The sequence below is a fragment of the Varanus komodoensis genome, unplaced genomic scaffold (assembly GCF_004798865.1).
Source record: "Varanus komodoensis strain SLA01 unplaced genomic scaffold, ASM479886v1 scaffold88, whole genome shotgun sequence".
Lineage (NCBI taxonomy): Eukaryota > Metazoa > Chordata > Lepidosauria > Squamata > Varanidae > Varanus > Varanus komodoensis.
This window is the reverse complement of record NW_025336576.1, coordinates 1,818,775-1,835,715: the sequence shown is the minus strand read 5'-3', so window position 1 is coordinate 1,835,715 and position 16,941 is coordinate 1,818,775. Positions and strand designations below refer to the sequence as shown.

At 64.7% G+C, this 16,941-nt stretch overlaps 3 protein-coding genes across 6 annotated transcripts in view; 1 reads left to right on the top strand and 2 right to left on the bottom strand.

Moving 5' to 3' along the window:
- Window positions 1–7,737, top strand: part of FHIP2B (FHF complex subunit HOOK interacting protein 2B) — a 13,270-nt gene extending 5,533 nt beyond the window's left edge. The window contains exons 2-17 of one of the 3 annotated variants that reach the window (XM_044417419.1): window positions 82–160; window positions 411–580; window positions 1,108–1,212; window positions 1,604–1,726; window positions 2,080–2,277; window positions 2,399–2,595; window positions 3,150–3,258; window positions 3,467–3,543; window positions 3,663–3,840; window positions 4,034–4,203; window positions 4,517–4,630; window positions 4,743–4,833; window positions 5,014–5,157; window positions 5,563–5,703; window positions 5,829–5,932; window positions 6,567–7,737. In XM_044417419.1, coding sequence (XP_044273354.1) covers window positions 461–580; window positions 1,108–1,212; window positions 1,604–1,726; window positions 2,080–2,277; window positions 2,399–2,595; window positions 3,150–3,258; window positions 3,467–3,543; window positions 3,663–3,840; window positions 4,034–4,203; window positions 4,517–4,630; window positions 4,743–4,833; window positions 5,014–5,157; window positions 5,563–5,703; window positions 5,829–5,932; window positions 6,567–6,672 — 1,977 coding nt within the window. In that variant the 5' untranslated portion in view covers window positions 82–160; window positions 411–460 and the 3' untranslated portion in view covers window positions 6,673–7,737. Of the gene's footprint in view, window positions 1–81; window positions 161–410; window positions 581–946; window positions 1,213–1,603; window positions 1,727–2,079; window positions 2,278–2,398; window positions 2,596–3,149; window positions 3,259–3,466; window positions 3,544–3,662; window positions 3,841–4,033; window positions 4,204–4,516; window positions 4,631–4,742; window positions 4,834–5,013; window positions 5,158–5,562; window positions 5,704–5,828; window positions 5,933–6,566 lie in introns of those variants that run through there. The other 2 variants (XM_044417416.1, XM_044417418.1) reach the window with 2 other exon arrangements.
- Window positions 7,411–9,686, bottom strand: NUDT18 (nudix hydrolase 18). The gene is made up of 3 exons (XM_044417375.1): window positions 9,531–9,686; window positions 9,213–9,426; window positions 7,411–8,969 (listed from the first exon to the last, which is right to left on the bottom strand). Exons 1-3 carry the CDS (start codon window positions 9,684–9,686, stop codon window positions 8,365–8,367), a joined length of 975 nt encoding a protein of 324 aa, XP_044273310.1. The 3' UTR covers window positions 7,411–8,364.
- A 586-nt stretch (window positions 9,687–10,272) lies between these two features.
- Window positions 10,273–16,845, bottom strand: REEP4 (receptor accessory protein 4). 2 transcript variants are annotated; one of them, XM_044417425.1, is made up of 8 exons: window positions 16,775–16,845; window positions 15,010–15,082; window positions 14,017–14,093; window positions 13,204–13,324; window positions 12,796–12,909; window positions 12,180–12,312; window positions 11,118–11,287; window positions 10,273–10,958 (listed from the first exon to the last, which is right to left on the bottom strand). In XM_044417425.1, exons 1-8 carry the CDS (start codon window positions 16,804–16,806, stop codon window positions 10,902–10,904), a joined length of 777 nt encoding a protein of 258 aa, XP_044273360.1. In that variant the 5' UTR covers window positions 16,807–16,845; the 3' UTR covers window positions 10,273–10,901. The 2 variants fall into 2 exon arrangements, with proteins under 2 accessions (XP_044273360.1, XP_044273359.1); XM_044417424.1 differs by lacking the exon at window positions 16,775–16,845 and having other exon boundaries at window positions 15,010–15,201.
- Between the last annotated feature and the right edge of the window lie 96 nt (window positions 16,846–16,941).

The following is a 16,941-nucleotide window of genomic DNA, read 5'->3' as shown; positions in this document are numbered from 1 at the left end:
GGCCGGGCCGGGCCGGGCCGGTGCCGAGCCGAGCCCGAGCCCGAGCCCGAGCCCGAGCCGAGCCGTGCCTGTCGCCCACAGGAGGAGCCCCCGCTCGACCTGCCGCGGGCCTTCGCGGAGCACTGGAAGGGCCTCACGCACTTTTACCTGGAGGCCACAGGTAGGCGGCCGGGCCCCCTGCGGGGCCGGGGGAGGAAGGGCCCCCGGGGGGTCAGCCGGCGCCCCGGCCCGGCCCCGCGACGCCCTTCGGGCCGCTGGCCCCTCGCAGCTTCCAGCCGGGGCCGCCGCCCGACTCCGGCAGCTCGGGCTGCGCCGGCGCGCCTCTGCCGCGCCCGTGGCCAGTGCCGGTGCGAGCAACGGCGCGGCGGCCCGTGCGGCTGCACAGTGAAGTCCGGCTCCGGCTCCCGCAGACGAAAGCAGGCCCGCCCGGCAGACGGACATTCCCTGGCGCTTGAGGCAGATGCTGGACATCTTGGTCTACGAGGAGAAGCAGCAGCCCGCCGGGGAGACGGGGCCCTGCTTGGAGTACCTGCTGCAGCACAAAATCCTGGAGACGCTCAGCACGCTGGGGAAAGCCGAGGTACCCCCGCCTCCGCACGCCCGAGCCAGCCGCGTTTCGCCCCGTGGCTTGCACGGCCCTTTCGCACTGCCAGTGCTCGCCCTCTCGTTTTTCTTTAGGCAGAACCGCATGTCACCCCATCCACATGTTGAGAGCACCTCAAAACGTGGGTGGGGGACAAGGAGCAAGACATTTTAACCAGTGTTGCTATCAACATAGTGTGGTGTTGAAAGAGGTCTAGTACACCCACTTCCTTTTTTTAACTTAATTGGTGAAACTCTTTCTTAAAAAGTATCAGTAGGTGTTATGGGCAGGGGATAAAGTTTATCTGAACCTGAGCTATTATTAACTGCTGATGTGCTGTCTTATTCTTTTTCTTTCTCACAGTTCTTAAATTTTAGTTGTTGCATTTTTGTTTTATTTGATTGTGGTGGACTTGGTAAAGGATCTTTGAAGCCAGATGGCTGACAACGGACAGTATTACATGGATACACTGGGGCAAGACCCTGGGAGGAACTCCTTCTAATGCTGTGCTTTTCTGGCCCCAGTATCCTCTGGGAATGAGATCTCAGGTGCTCCTCTTCTTCAGTCGCCTGCTGGGACAGATGCAATGCCCTTTGCTGCATTACCTGAGTGTGTACAAACCTGTGCAGGTGAGTGCCATTTTGGGTGCACTTTTGGGTGCCATTTTTTATTTATTCTTGGAAAAAGAGGCTAAGTTGAGATGTTGTATTTGGCACCTCTCAGATATTCCCACTCTGATCTGGTGCAGGCTGAAACTAGTGCAGTTCTCTGTGTAAAGAAAGACACCCCTGAATTCTGTGCATTTGTTTAAAATTCTGCCAGAAAAACTGGATTCTGCCGCTTGTTTCTATTTGGAAAACAAAGCAGATTTGCAGTTTTGCCCTATTGACTGCATAGTCTAGGTTTTGGGGGTTGGCAGATGAGTCTGGCTTCAGCGCTTGTTGGGGTCCTACTATGTGCCCACTGGCTTAGCAGATCCACTGCTGATTCTTGCTCTCTGCCCGCTCCCCACTTCTACAGAAACTCCTTCAGCTTGGGAGCAATGCACTAGGCCCAGAGCCCGAGAAGGAAGTGATGCAGTTTGTTGCTGTCCTGTGCACCAAGATTCAGCAGGAGCCTGCCCTGCTCCCGTATCTTCTGGAGGTGAGGAATGGCTCGAGGCGCCTCCTCCACAGTGCCAGCCCCGCCCTGCCTCCTTGTTCCTGGGTGGTTCTGCTCCTTCAGTGTCTGCTTTCATGGATTCAGCTCATTTCCCAAAGCTCCCTGCCAATGACGTGTGTCAGGAATCAAGCAGGACCAGTTTGTCTGAAGGGGCACCACATCCACTGCATCCTGCACTTGGTGCTCACTGGAAGACCTGCCGAAATTGAAGTGTTGGCCATGAAGAGGCCCAAGCGCCTCAAAGACACTGCAGCTCCCCTCCACTGCCTGGGACAAATCCGGCACACTTCGAGGGGGTGGTGCAGCCTGATGTCCAGTCCCCTCTTGCTTTTCAGGTCAGGTGTGCGGATCAGCCCTCCCATCTTCGGGGGGCAGCCTCCGAGCCCGTGTCAGCCCCCTCCCAGCTTCCGCCCGCACCGGCAGAGCCGAGCAGAGGGCTGTGCCATGAGGAAGCTCCCTGTGGGGAGCCCACACAGGCAGCTCCCCCTGCCCTGAACCTGGTGACCTCTTTGATCGGCTTGTGCAAGAGCCAGGTAAGCGGCTGCAGCAGCACATGGGGCACGGGGGGCTCTGCCCTGGACTGGGAGACCTCCCGCCCGCCCACAATGTCAGCGGAGGGAGGGGCTTCAGGAGTGTAACTTGCTCGCCTTGCAGAAGAGGAAGGTTGCTCTGAAAGCTCAGGAGAACCTGCTGCTGCTCACAAGCATGGACCACCCCGCCATTGCTCAGACCTTGGCGCGAGACACCGTGCTCTGTGCCCTGCTGGCAGAGCACCTCTGCGCCCTGTTCGAGGCCATCCCCGCAGCTGTCAGCCCTGCTGATGTCACCACGCTTCGGCCAGCCAGCTGGAGGTAGGGTTCTGGTCTGGTCCGTGGCCAAGGCTCCCCATGGCCTGGCAAGGAAGTAGGGGTCCCGTCAGCATGGGTTCGTGGGAACCCGGGTGCCCGCCAGCATTGATGAGGGCTTGGCGGCAGGCTCCTCCCTCCTGTCCGCCCTCCCAACCCAAGAGCTTCCGGATGTGCTGCTACCTGTTCTTGGGTCCCCCCCCCCCCCCCCGTGCCCCATCTTTTTTGCCCATCAGCATACTTTGCAGCTTCCTTTCCAGATTAAAAAGAAATCTGGGGAATATTCTCTTAACTGCACCACTCTGCTCCACTGTTCCAGTCAGGATGCCCTCAAGGGAGCGTTTCCTCTTCATCCTTCACCTGGAAGGCCTTTGCGGAAAGCCCAGGGGCCTCGCAGGAGGCAGCGATGAATGGGCGAAAGTGTTTGCCTGACTTTTTTTTTTTTTTTCCTGACGGAGGGGCCAGGGCTTCCAGTGAGTCTTCCCCACTGCAGCAGAGCCGCAGGATGTGCCCTGGTTCCACCCTTGCAGCCAGCTTTCCCCCTTGCGATCTCCTTGCAGGCTTCAGGGCCGCTCAGGGGAGGAGAGCGCTTTTCCCGGACAGGCCAGCCTGGAGGCTTTCTTTGCCTGGCTCAGCCTCTGCGACAGTCTTGCGAAAGAGGCCCACCCGGTAAGAGGCTTCCAGCCAGCCTCTGCACAGCCCCAGCCCAGCCCTGCTTAACTCCCTGGCAGGACTCTGGCCCTCGCCCCCAAGAGGGGGCAGGGCAGGTCAGGCCCCGGAGGGCCCTGCTCTTCCCCTGGCCGGCTCCCAGCCCCCACCTTTCAGAGGGCATGTCCCACTGGAGGGAGGGACTCACCACAGCGGTGCTCTTCCTCAGGTTCTTGCTGGTGCCCTCAGCGAAGCTGTGGGCCGGAGGCTCTTCCTGGGCAGGCTGCAGCCCCAGCTCCTGCAGATGTGAGTCCGGCTTCCCAGGGAGAGGGGCGTGGGGAGCAGCCCTTCTTGCCTGGCTTGGGGTGCCCTGCACTCCCCGTGAGTCCCCCACGCCAAGCCCCAGCCCAGGTCTTCCTTCGCAGGTCAGAGCGGGGCATCCTGCTCTCCACGGCGCTCCTGACTGGCCTGGTGAAACAGGTTCGTGCTCCTGCCCTCCTCCAGGAATTGGTTGCCTTTGTGCTGGGAGCTGAGGGGGACCCAGCGCGCCCCCTGCAGCTGCTCGCCCACCTGACGGAGCGCTGCAGGCATCTGTCCGACGAGGTGAGCCCCAGCACTGCTGGGAGGTCTTGCTCAGGCGCAGGCCCCTCAGCCCGCTGGCCAGTCGTGCCAGAGGCGGCGGCAGAAGCCAGCGAGCCCCATGCTGTGCAGCTGGGGGAGGGGCTGCCGGAGTGCTGTCCAGCCGACCCGGGGGCCACACGGGCCGGCACTGGCCAGTCCTTCCTCCTCGTCGCAGATCAGCACAGCTACCCTGCGGCTGTTCGAGGAGCTGCTGCAGCTTCCTGACGAACGGGTTGTGCGGACGCTGGTGCTGCGCCACCTGGAGGAGCGCGGCTACGTGCTGAGAGGCCCATCCGGGCAGGAGGAGCCCGTGGCTCGAGAGGAAGGGCCCTGCGAGGACGGGCTGTAAGTGGGCTGCAGGGGAGGCGATGGCTCCCACTCTGGGCCACAGGAGGCGTCCCTGGCATTGCTGGGGAACCCTCCGTAAAGCCAGATTAAGACCTTTTCATCTTCCAGGCAGTTTAAATTGAAATTTGCATTTTCTGCCTCACTGAAAGTGAACTTAGCTTCTTGCCATCACTCGGGTGACACTTGCATTTGATGCGGTTCTGAGATTGGCAGCCAGACCTTTGCAGTTCCTTTTTGGAATGTGTTGGTCCATAATTTTTAACAACACAGAGGCAGGCTGGCTGTGAAAGTGTGTCTTCTGTCCTGGCAGAGAGCTGGAGGAAGATCCCTACTTCCCAGACATCAGCTTCCGGGTCTCTGCAAAGCCAGCCCATCCCGCCAAAAGGCTGGGCGCCATGCCTGATGTGAAGGAGGCCGTCAGCAGGTGGGGGTCTCGGTGGTGGGTGGGGGGGGCGGGCAGAGCGCTTGCCTTCAGAGCCGGCTCTCGGGTGCCTTCTCTCTCAGCTGCCATCTCTTTCCTGCGTCTTCTCTCCCAGCTTCCTTTGCCTCGTTCCTAGTGAGGCAAAGACTTCTGCCTACCTGGAGGAGGGTGGTTATGATGCCTATGTCTACGATGCTGAAGTGCTGGTGAGTCGCCAGCTCCCTCCCAGAGCTGTCCCCACAGTGGAGGCGTCCCGAGGGTGGCTGTCGCCTGCCCTTCTGGCGCCACACGGGGGCCTGGCGGGGGTCTCTTCGGTGCTGCGGCCATTCCCGGGGGCCTGGCCTGAGCACACGTCCAGCCCACGACCCAGCCCCCTCCTCCATCAGTTCCAGGCGTGTCGTGCCACCGCCTCACACTGGGGTTGGCCCCAGGCTTCCCGGCCCCTGGAGGACTGTGCTGCCGGATCCCGCTTTTACGAGGGCCGTTTCCTGGAGGTGCTGCTTGACCGGCTGGTGCAGATCCTGGACCAGGTAGCCTGAAGAATGAGTTTGTGGCTTGAGGCTGCAGCTGGCCAGTCAGGCCTGTTCCTGCTGCCTGGCCCAGCGGGAGAGAGGAGCTGTGGGGCTTTCAACCCTCCCTACAATGAGTGGGGCCGGAGGTCAATGTCACAGGAGGGAAGGCACCCCCGAGGCCCTTTCCCGCTTCCCACTCCACACTGCAGGATGCACTGGGCAACCCACGTGTCTGCTTGCACAATGGGCCAGGTGGGGTACAGGCGCTCCTCCTGCCCCTCCCCTCCTGCTGCTGCTCTGCCCCCGCACAGCAAAGGGCAGGCGGCGGACAGAGCCCCAGGCTGGCTGCAGAGCTAGCAGGCCGCCCGCCCGCCCTGTGTGGGCTCCCCCCGCCACTCCTTCCTGGCTCCTCTCCCATTGCAGCCCTACGCAGTGAACCTGCAGGTGACGTCAGTGCTGTCCCGCCTGGCCCTCCTGCCTCACCCCCACCTTCACGAGTACCTGCTGGACTCCTACCTGCCCCTGGCCCCAGGCTGCAGGAACCTCTTCTCCGTGCTGATCAGGGTAAGGCCAGCCCTGCCCCGGGGGCTGCCTGGGGGTGGCGCCTTCCTGGGGCCTGCGCTCTGCTCCAGCGGCTGAGCTAAGAGGTGCGATGCTTGCCCCTTCCTCGCCCCACTGCCTCCCACCAGGTGATTGGAGACCTGATGCAGAGGACCCAGCGGATCCCTGATTTCCCGGCAAACTTGCTGCTGGTCCGGAAGCAGCTGATGGGGCAGGCCCCTGCAGAGCACCCGTGAGTGATGGGCGGAGATGGCACCAGCTGCCCCCGCTAGTGCCAGCCTGCCCAGTGTGAGGGGCACCACACCTTTCGGGTGGGGTGGGGTGGGGTGGGGCAATGCTGGACCTTCTCCTGACCAAGACTGCCGGGGCCGGGGGTCCTCGTGCTGCCCCACTTGCGCCCCTGCGCGTCCCGTGAACCAAAGGACGGGTGTGGGCAGACCGTCGAGCCCCAGATGTTTTCTATTTCAGCTCTAGGTGCCTTTCCCGGTGCAGCCAGTGGCCGGGAGTGCTGGGAGTTGAAGCCCAGGTGCCTGGGGCTCTACCTCCCTGCCTTTGTGCATGGGAGCAGGAGGCCAGAGGAGCCGCCCGGGTCCTGCTGGGCCCTCGGTGGGGCTCCCGATTTGCTGGCTGTGCCGTCTGCAGTCCAGTGCTTGCCATGCTACTCCTGCCCCCTCGCGAGGATGATGGGACCAGAGCGGTGGCACTGAGCTGGCTGTGTGTGTGGAACGACCGGGAGACCGTGCTGTGGGGGGGGGGGGGCGCACTGCATACAGCAACACGTTGCGTGTGAAGTGACTGGGAGTGGGGAGAGTGGCAGGTGGCGAGGGCCAGGAGCCAACTCGGCGTTGTGTGCTGGTCGCTTGCAGGGTGAGCCACCAGACACTGCTGGAAGGAGTGGTCGTGCTCGAGGAGTTCTGCAAGGAGCTTGCCGCCATCATCTTTGTCAAGGCCAGGCTGGAGGCCCCTGCGTGATTCCCCCCGCAGCCTCCATGAGCCAGCCCCGCGTCGTGCGGCCGGGAGGGCCAGCGCCCCGGCCTCCACGGGCCGCGCCTGGGACATCTGTGGGCTCCTGGCAGCCGTGGCCAGGCGGCTCCGCTGCACGGAGGGAGCACGGCAGCGGCCTCGTGGCAAGGGGCAGAGCCAGCGGAGCCCGCATGGGGCCCCGGCAGCAGTGGCTCTTCGGCTGCGCGACTTGTTGACCCAGCCATCTGCATCCCGGTCCCTCCTGCCTCCACAGAGCTGCCTTGGTCCTCTGCAGCCACCTGAGTCAGACTCCCGAGCCTGCGCTGGGGAGCGGAGAGGAGCAGCCGTCTGCTGACCAGCCGACCAGCTTTTGGCTTCACGCTGGAGCTCCCAGCCAGCGGACGACCCTGTCCTGGACTGAGCTTAAGGACCCTGGCTGTGCCCTCCTGCTGTTGGTGCCCCATCCTGCTTTCACTGCCGCTTTTGGCCTTCGCTTTATTTCATGGGGACCGTCTGTGGGACATGGGTGCTGAGCAGCGACTGCTGCATCTCTGGAAGAAGCACAGCAGGGGTTGTGAGCAGATGGAGCTGCTGCCGTGGGTGGCACTTCCTCGGCAGGTTTGTTGCTCGTGCTTCACCTGGAGCCTTTTCGGCACATGCTGGGCTGCCCGGGAAAGCCGGTTGCAATCACCTTGTTGCTGTTCCCCCGGCACCTCTTGCCAAATTCTATTCATGCCTACTCAGGAAGAATATCTTAGGTTTGATTTTATTGTGCAAGACAGTTTAGCAAGTCAACTTCCCCTTAAGTTTATGAGTAACTTGTAGTGGTCACACAAGTTGTCTGTGCTGAGAAAATGAGGGTGACTTCAAGATCATACACAGCCACTTCTTAATGGGAATTATGTCTATACGTGTGTAAAATTTGGTGCACTAGAGCAGGGACATCAACCTTTAACCAACCGGTACATTTTTTGGTATCGGTATTTGGTATTCAGGTGCTTTACTTCCGTAGGGCAGGATGCACCAGCCCATTGATTTGTACTTGTGCCTGAAATAAACAGGTTGTGGAATGTGTGTCAAGCTGCCGCGCACTGCTGTGTGGGGCCAGTGGCAACCCTGGGGCACGGGGTGCGGCTGGCTGCCTGCCCCCTCAGCCACACTCCAAAGAGGAACAGCAAAACCACAAAAGAAATGGGCCTACCCGGCATCAGCAGCATGACTGGAAATCCCAGGGAGGGGCTGAAAAGGGGCTGAGGCTGGCTGTGCTGTTGCAACTGGGAGGAGGACCCCACACCCAGAGGGTTGGGGCAGAGACCTTGCGGCACTGACGAGAAGGGGAGTGCACACCCACGGCGTTTGCAAGCTCCAGTGAGCTGGAAGCTGCAGCAGTACTCGGAGCTGCTGCTGCTCATGAGAGAGTATTAACAGCCGAGTCTGGCGGGTTCCAGGTGCTGAGGAGGCAGAAAGCAGCACCGCTGCTTTTCACAGGATGGCAGCAACACGGGCTGGGAGGGGGTCCCGGCTGGAGGCTCCCGCTTGCAGGGCCCACTAGCAGGCACAGGTCGCGTGTTGGCCCGGCCGGGTGCTCCGCTCCTGCACGGTGTCTCTTGCAAGCACCCATGCCAACTGAGCGGCCAGGTCTGCCGAGCGGTGGCACCGCTGTGGGCCGCCTCGGGCACGGCAGGCGGGCTCGGGGCCTGACTAACTCTGGATGGGGATGAAGGAGGCGGCACTGAGCCTGCAGAGGGCCTTGCTGCGCAGGGCCCCGTCCTCCACCTTCCACCAGGTGAAGGCCGTGCTCTGCAGCGCAGGCGGCGCTTCCCAGGGCCGCTGGCTGGGCTCCCCCACAGTGGCCACCACGTTGAGGCAGACGCCGTCGCTCTGGCCCGGCTCCTTGCCCAGGTGCTGCAGGCCCAGCAGGCCCCGGACGTGGATGGTGGCCTGGGCCGGGGGCAGGCACCTCCGCGCCAGCTCGAGCACGGCCAGCAGCAGCGAGCGGCGCAGGCCGGAGGGCGCCACGCTGCTCACCGCCAGCGGCAGGTGCGGCGCCCCCGCCGTGCCCAGCAGCACCCACAGGGTGTCTCGGGCGCCGACGCAGGCCAGCAGGAGCCGCTGGCAGAGGAAGGCGCAGGGCAGCTCGGCCGGCAGGCCAGGCGGGTGCCGTGGGCTGGCCCGGTACTGCGAGGCGAGCTCCACCAGGGGCAGGATGTCGGCCGCGCGCAGGCTGAGCGAGGGGCTCTCGCGGTCCCACCAGCGGGCCTGCAGCGACTCTGCATCGGCGTGCTGCAAGGTCTTCAGGGCGCCACCTGCAGCGGGGAGAGCCGCCGTGAGGCTCCCGCGGGCGCGCCTGGCCGGGTCCCCCAGGAAGGCAGCCGCCCCGCGCCCCCCCAGCGGCTCCGCCTGCCCGCGGCGGGAAGCTCCCCCCGGCAGCTCGCCCCCGGCCTCGCGTTCCCGTTAGCAAGCGCGCTGGCGGGGCAGCAGCTGCCGGGGACGCGACGCGCCCCGCCCGCCCGCGGGAAGCCCCCTGTCCGCCCCGCCCCGGCCAGCACCGGTAGGTTCGGCGAGGAAGACGAAGCGGATCCAGCCGGGGCCTCGCTCCTCCACGGCCAGCAGGGTGCGCGGCTGGCACTGCAGGCCCGTCTCCTCCGCCACCTCCCGGCGCATCGCCTGCACGATCGTCTCCCCGGGCTCCATCCGGCCGGCGGGCAGGTACCACGCCCCGTAGCACTCGCGCTTGGCCTCCTGCACCATCAGCACCTCGCTCTGCGGGGGCGGCACCGTCAGCGCGGCCTCGGCCCACCGGAGCAGGCGCGGGACTCCCGCGCAGCGGCCCCGCCGCCCGCCAGCGCCCCCCGCCCGCCCCGCACCTTCTCGTTGAACAGCACGGCCAGCACGACGTAGCACGTGTTCCGCCGCAGGCGCGCCGGCTCGCGGGGCTCCGGCGGGCCCCAGTCGCAGCCGCCGCCGGCGGGCACGGGGTAGCCCTGGCCGCTCAGCACCGCCTCCAGCTCCTGCGCAGCCATGGCGGGGCGGGGCGGGGCGGGGCGGCGGACGCTCGGCACACGCTCGGCGGCCCGCTCTTCCCGGGGACTGTTCTGCACATGCGCCGAAGGCCCGCACGCGCCGAAGGCCCGCGGTCTCCGCCCCCGCGGGCCAGCTGGCTCGCCCGCCGTTGGCCGACGCCACCCGCCCCGCCCACCCGCGGGAAGAGGCAGCCGGGCAAGGGGGCGGGAGGCGCGGGGGGGCTGCCGGGCAGCGCGAACCCCCCCGCGCCGCTTCGCCAGCGCAAGGAGGGGCCGCGGCGCATTCGCTCCAGGCGGGGGGGGGGGGGCGCGCGCTCGCCCCTTGCTGCCCCGGAGCTGCCCTGCCCTGGCAGCACGTGGCTCGCCCGGACCGACAGCCAGCCAGAGGGCAGCTGGTGGGCAGCATCGGGCAAGCCCTCTGCCACGCAGCCCGCGGGGGGCACACAGCGCCCACTCGCTTTCCGGTTCAGCCACGTAACAATCTGAATGGAGGAAAGGGAAACCTCCTCCGTGGGGAGTTTTGCCAATCCTGAGGTAGCCCTCCCTAATCCAAACATGTTCTACATTTTACAATGGGGAGCCATGCTACAAGTGAAGTGAATTTATTTAAAATATATTAAAATTACAAAGTCACTTAAGGCCAGTGGTGGTGGATAAGTTACTAGTTTTCAAGAGGTGGAGGAAACTGGATCGCTCGCCCAGGAGAAAAGTGCTGGGGCCCAACCGACATCCCGGAAGGGGCCTGGCCCCAGGGACTCCTGTGCGCTGCTCCGACCACCCCTGCCTGGAGCAAAGCAGCTGGTGCCTCTTGCCTGGGCAGGAGCCCAGCCCTGCTGGAGGCTGTCCCCACGGCTCCGTTCTTTGCAGGGGGGTCAGCTCGCGGCCCAGTCTGCAGCAAGTGGCAGGGCACGTGGTGGAAGAGGGGGCGGGGGCAGAGCTCCTGGCATCAAGCAGGAAAGGCTGTGGGGCAGGCAGCAGTGAGAGCAAGGCCCAGCTCCAAGACAGAGCTGTGGCCCTCTGCCAGCGACAGGCGGAACCTGTTTCCAAACCGGCCTGCTTCACAGCTGAGACTCGCCTCGGGTCCCTTCAGCCGTGGCAAGCTGGAAAAAGCATTCCCGGTCCCTAGACAGGGACAGTGACGCAAGCTGCAAGACGCCGTCTGTGGCCCTCCCACGCACCCGCTCCGGCAACTGCCCGCTTCGCTTCTCGTGGGGCCTAGCAGTCTAGATCCACCACCTTCTTCCTGGGGCGGCTTCGCGTCAGGCGGGAGCCCTGCAGAAAGAGCAATGGGCCACATGGGCCTGTGAGGTTCCTCGCCCTCCGACTCCACGCAGGCACAGGCGGGGAAGGCCACGCAGGGGAGGCTGTGTGCACTGTGGCCCAGGTGGAGCGTGCCGACGGCCGCTTGCTGCCCGCTGGGGAAGGCCCTACCTCCTTGGTGGGGGGTTTCCGGACCACGCGCAGGCTCTGGCTCCTCGACAGCGGCTTGGCCAGCATGGGGCCCTTGCTGTGGCCCCTGGCACCAGTGGAGAGCTCGGAGTCCGACCAACAGTCCTCCTCGTGGCTATCGAAGTCTGGCTGCTGGGCGGCCGGCCTGTGTCCTGCAGGGACAACCCACCATTAGGGAGCAAGAGCTGAGAGTCGGGACCGAACCAGCTGCGGCCTGCAGGGGAGGCCAGATGACATGCAGAAAAGCAGGCAGGCCACAAGTGCGGGCCCGGCAGCTGTCTTTACCGGGGGGGTGGGATCAATATCTAGCGTGACCCTGGAGAGATGGCAGCCCCGGGAGATGGAAGTTCTGCTAACAGACTCATCCCTTGGAAATCCCCACAAAGTAAAGCTTCTTGCAGCTGCAAGCTCTGTTCCACACCCAGATGAGTCCCAGATCATGGCCAGACCCAAACGCCTTCCCTATTATATTGAGTCGCTTCCTCAGAGAGGCAGCCGAGCCACCCAGACGGGAAGCAGCAGGAAGCAGCAACTCAGGAGCGCTGGTCCCCCGCCCCTGTTGATTTGCGGCAAGCACAACAGACCTTGGTGTGCGGTCACTGGAAGACAGCAGCCTGATCTCTCAAAAGGCCTGTTTGCCAGAGAGGGTGCAGCAACCTCGCCAGGGCAGTGCGAGTCAGCATTCCATTCTTGAAAAGCACCCAGGAGGTCGCTCGCTGGGATCCACGCTTCCCCAGCCTCACACCTGCCTCATGCACAGGGCCTGTGGGATTGTCTTCCAGGCACAGGAGACTCACGAGGGACACTCTGGCCCCTTTCCCCCTGCCCAGGCAAGGCCCCAGGAGTGGAAGACGCCCGCTGCAGGAGCCAAGAGCCAGTCAGGGCCCCCTGCAGGCCAGCCTTCATCTTACAGCAAGTGGGGCCACAGCCACACAGGGTGCGTGCGGTCTCCTCCGGCCCACCACCTCTGTCAGGACCGCAGAGAACCCCGGGAAGCCCCCCAGCCGCCTCCCCGCAGCTCCCGGGGCTGCCGGGTGTTCTCACCTATTGGCTGCCGGCACAGCTCCTGCTCCTCCAGGTAAAGGGGGTCAGCATAATGCAGGGGCGTCTCGTTGGGGAGCGAGTGCAAGTCCTGCATGCTGAAGCTGCGCAGGCGCCCAGCCAGGGCCCCCTGGCTCTGCACAGAAGGGCAAGGGTGAGCGCGGGTGGCGCAGGGGCCGCTCTGCTGGCTTCTCATGCCCGCGCGCCCCCGTCTTGCGATCCCCGCAACAAGTGGCCTGCCCCAGCCGTGCCCCCCAGCCCCAGTGCGCAGAGGGGGCGGTGGCGAGGCTGGACTTCCCACCACACGGGGACCCAGTGAGCCCGCCGGCCTGCCGCCCCCTCCTCCAATGTGATGAGCAGCTGGACAGGCAGCAGCTGGGCAAACAGGAATGCCCCCCCCCCACCCCAAGCAGGGCGGAAGGGCTGCCACCACCGGAGCTGCGCTGTGGGTGGAGCAACGTGTCCCCAGGCAGGGGCCCCGGAGAAGGCCCTGCTGTGGCCCGCTGTGGAGCACCAGACGGGGGCACCTCCGGGGAAGGGACAGCCCCCTGGCACGCTACATGGGGCCACCCCCCCCAGCCACCCCCTGCCAGAGCAGGCACGGAGAACAGGCAGGCACCTTTGCAGCGGCGTGGACGGCGGCTGTGGCCGCCACGTTGAGGGTCTTCCTTCCGAAGCTCATGGCGGCCTCAAAGCTGCGCTCTTTCATTTGCAGGAGCAGTAGGTCAATCTCCTGCAGAGGGACATGGGCTGAAAGGGCTGTGCTTGAGGTGGCCCCGGAAACTGGCAACACCTGTGGCACTCAGTCCGCAGTGGCCGGGCTGATGCTGCAGAAGGCCTGCCCGCTGGCCTCCCTCCGCCCTCTGCGGGGGCCTTCCCTCCGGGCTCCCGCACGGACACAGGCGCATGAGCCCTGGCTGGCCTGCAGGGAGCCGGGAGCAGCAGCTCCGTGGGGATGGCCTGCGTGACACCCAGAGAAGGGCAGGGCCGAGGGGCAGAGGCGCTGCATCGGCGGGAGGAGGTATACCTTCTCTTTGCGGGACAAGGTGGGGTGGACAAACTTGCGGTATAACAGGCTGGCCCCCCTGGTGTAAGGAGCAAGCAGCCACATGACAAACGCCATCTTGATCTCGTAGTAGAAGGGAAACCTGTTTGGCAGAAGGGTGCGCGTGAGGCCCGGTGCTCCAGGAGCTCGTGCAGCCGCTTGCACAACTCCTGGTGCTTCCACACGGGCGGCTTCGACCACAGCCTCCCAAGCCTGGCCGCAGCAGGCCAAGCGCAGCATCCCAGCCCTGCGACCAGACCAAGACCGGCCGGCTCTGCACATGGCCGGAGCCGCTCCACGGAGCCTTCCCAAAGACCAAAGTCCGCAGACTGGAGCGGCAGCATGCTGCCGCCCACCCGCCTCGTACGACAGCCTAAGCCACCGGGTGCTGCAAGTGCGACCGCTGCACATTTTTGCACTCACACACTGACCCGTTACCAGCAGAAGCATATTCCGGCCAGGGCCAGGTTGGCCCAGCAAATGGACCGCAGGGCCACACTAGCAGAGCACCGAGTGGCAACCGCTGTGCTAGCCGAGTGGCTTGGGGCTGGAGCAAACGCCAGGGCTAGCTGAGGAGGGCCCCACTCAGCCCCGGGGCTCACCAAGCGACCGCGGGCCCGCTCTCTTGCCCATCCTCCCTGCTGCACAAGGCCACTGCAGACAATGGGCTGGGGAGACGCACTTCTCCTGGCATGCAGCCAAGAGTGCGGAAGCCACAGGGTGGGAAGGTGCAGCTCCCTGCAGAGCAGGCATCGGCCTAACCGAGGGCTCGCAGCTGGGCCAGCAGCATCTCACCAGGAAATGAAGATGTCCGTGAGGGTCTCCGTGGCCATAAACAGCGCGAACACAATCCAGTACATCATCCAGCGCACCTGCAAGGAGGTCAGGGCCAGATTAGAAGGCCGAGATCTTTGCCTCCACACCGTGCCCCAGTCAGAAGGAAGCAGCTGGGCTCTGGCCTCCCAGGAGCTTGTTCCAGACGTGCAGGATGGCCCCAGGGCAGCCCGGCACGCTGATTGGGGCGAGCATAGCAACAGAGCCAAACCCAACCCGAAGCACGGCGGCACTGGCTTTCTCCTCTGCTGAACTTGAGCTAGGGCCTTCACTCGCTGCCTGAGCCCCAAAGAGAGAGGGAGGAAGCCGAGTAAGAGCAGAGGGGCCACCAGAGCGGCCACATCAGGCACAAGGAGCCCCGTGCAGGGCGCCCTCAGATCACATGGCCCCACAGGAACCTGGGGCCCGGGCCTCCTGGAATTCTGTGGCCAGGCACAGCACTGGGAGGCCTGGGGCTGGGGCGATCTGTACAGCGCTACCTGCCCTGCGTGGAAGGCCAGCTGCACCATCCCAGCCCATTTCTACTTTCCAAATGCTGAAGGCAGAGAGCCAGGACAGGACTTGCAACAGCAAAGTGTGCCTGAAAAGCAAATCCCCCAACACACTTTTTTGCATGGGGGGGAGGGGGGAAGAGACCTGCTTCCTTACATAATACTCAAGGAAGCACACAAGAATTATTCTGTGGTAAACACAGAAACCACAAGAGCCTCCAGATGCAAAAATGCTGTTAAACATCAGTTGGCAGGCTCATTCCTAAGCTCTAAGCTCAGCAAGGGGGTGGAAGCAGTCCTGCTCCCCTCCCCACACCCGCAGTGGCCCTTGCCACTTACAGTGGCTGCAGGGAGGACCAGGCACCCCAGGAAGGGGCCCAAGGGCTGTCTCCCATGACCCCTTCCTCCGGCCACAGCTGGACTCAGCCACTCAGGGCCTGTGGCTTCTTCCCCTCCAACTTACGTATTCCCGGATATTCTTGGTCTTGACTGCTTTGTAGGACGCGTAGGCGGGGTACAGCATCCCAAAGACCAGCCTGTAACGGAGGGGGAGGGTCAGGCATGCCGGCCAGCACCGGTACAGGCCCGCCAGCAGCCAGAGGCAGTGCCGCTTCCCGAGGCGCAGCATCTTCGCCTTCACGGCTTCCAGGCCCATGGCGACACACGGGGAGGCACTTTCTCCACCCCTCTGGGAAATGGGGTGGGGGGCAGCGGCCACAGAGCAGAAGGACCAGGTGGGCTTTGTCCGTGAGGCACAGGCAGCAGCAGCCCTCCAAGCACCAGCAGGGTGGGCGGCTGCTCCGAGGCGCAGCTCAAGCACCTGGGAAGCCAGGGCGTTCCGGGGCCTCCCACTCTCACACACACGCCTTGGGTTGCTCAATGCGGCCTCAGGACCAGCTCGACAGGCTCCCCAAGCTTGCCTCCCTCTGCTGCTGGATGTAAGCAAGAGGGTGGCCAGCGGGGAGGGTGGCCAGCAGGCTCTCGATGCGGAGCCACAGTGTGGCCAGCCCCACAGGGCCCCGGAGCCTGGAGCAAGAAGCCAGGAGGCTGCAGCAAAACTATTCCAGCCCGCAGGACGCTTTGAGCACCATCTGCGGCTGCATTACTGGAGCCTCGACACAGAAGATGGCAGAAGGCTCCCAAGCATGCTGGGGATCATGGAAGGTGCAGTCCCACACTCTGTTGGGAGAGGCTACTCTACAATGGAACAGGACAGAAACTTGGCATTTTCAGCCTGGAATAAAACAGAGTTAGATTGGGTGGGGGGGGGGGGAAGCTGCCCGTCTGCCCTGCTGAGAAATTAGCACACAGTGTCTACTGCGGAAAGGGGAGTGCTTCACACTCAGCCCCGTCCCCTCCCACATGGCATCAAGGGGGTGACGGCTTCCTCTAAGGCTCCCCAAGCATGTGCATCCCACCCCCACGGATGGGGGAAGTACCAACGAAAGTCAGCACCTGGTATGCGCTGCCCTCCACGAGGGTGCAGCCCCACAGAAACCGAACACCTGCAAAACGGCCTCTGGGCTTGCACAAGCCACTGCCCGGGGAGGGGCAGGCGTGACCCCTCCCAGATCCAGGTCAGCAGGTGGCGGCCAAGCAGGGCAGCGGCCTGCTGAGCTGCGCATGCAGTCCGGGTGCCTGGCAACAGCTCTGGCTCCCTCACGGTGTCCTTTGAACCCCATCAAAGGCCGAACCTGCGCAGCTGCAGGCGGCAACTTTACGACAACACCCGAGGCTGCGAGGGGAGCCAGCCAGGGCAGCCGCCTGCCAAGGGCTTCCCCGGCCGAGTGCAGCCCTCCCCGCGAGCCCGGTGCAGGGCAGCCCCTCTTTCCTCCAGAAGGCCAAGCTGCAGGCACAGGTAAAATTACCTGCCCAGTGCAAAGGCTTCCGTACCCCGGCGGAGAGGAGCAATTCCAGCCGCAGCCCGAGAACCCGGGGCGGCTTCAGGAAGCACGTCCAGGCTCCGCGGCGGTCCCCGCCAGCTTCCCACGGAGGCCCGTGCCCGGCTCCGAGGTCTCATCCGCTCCCGCGGCGCCGCCCTCGCCCCCGGCCGGGCGCCGCACAACTGCCCACACCGGCGCCCCGCTCCCAGCGGCGAGCAGAGCAAGCCGCGACCGGCCCGGGCTGGCGGGGCTGCAGCATCCTCGCACCGCAGGCGGCTCCCCTGCTGCCCCGAGGGAGGCGTGCCCGGCCAGAGCCACGCCGCCCGCCGCAGCCGCGAGACTCACACCACGACGCGGCACAGGACCCACGACACCATGGCCGCCGCGGCCGGCCGGCCGGCCGCCCACGCCGCGCGGCTCCGGGGCTCCGCTCTGCTCTGCTCTGCGCCGCGCTGCCCGGGACGCCCCGTCGGCTCCGCGTCCGCCCGGCGAGCAGCGCGCAGGCGCGAGCT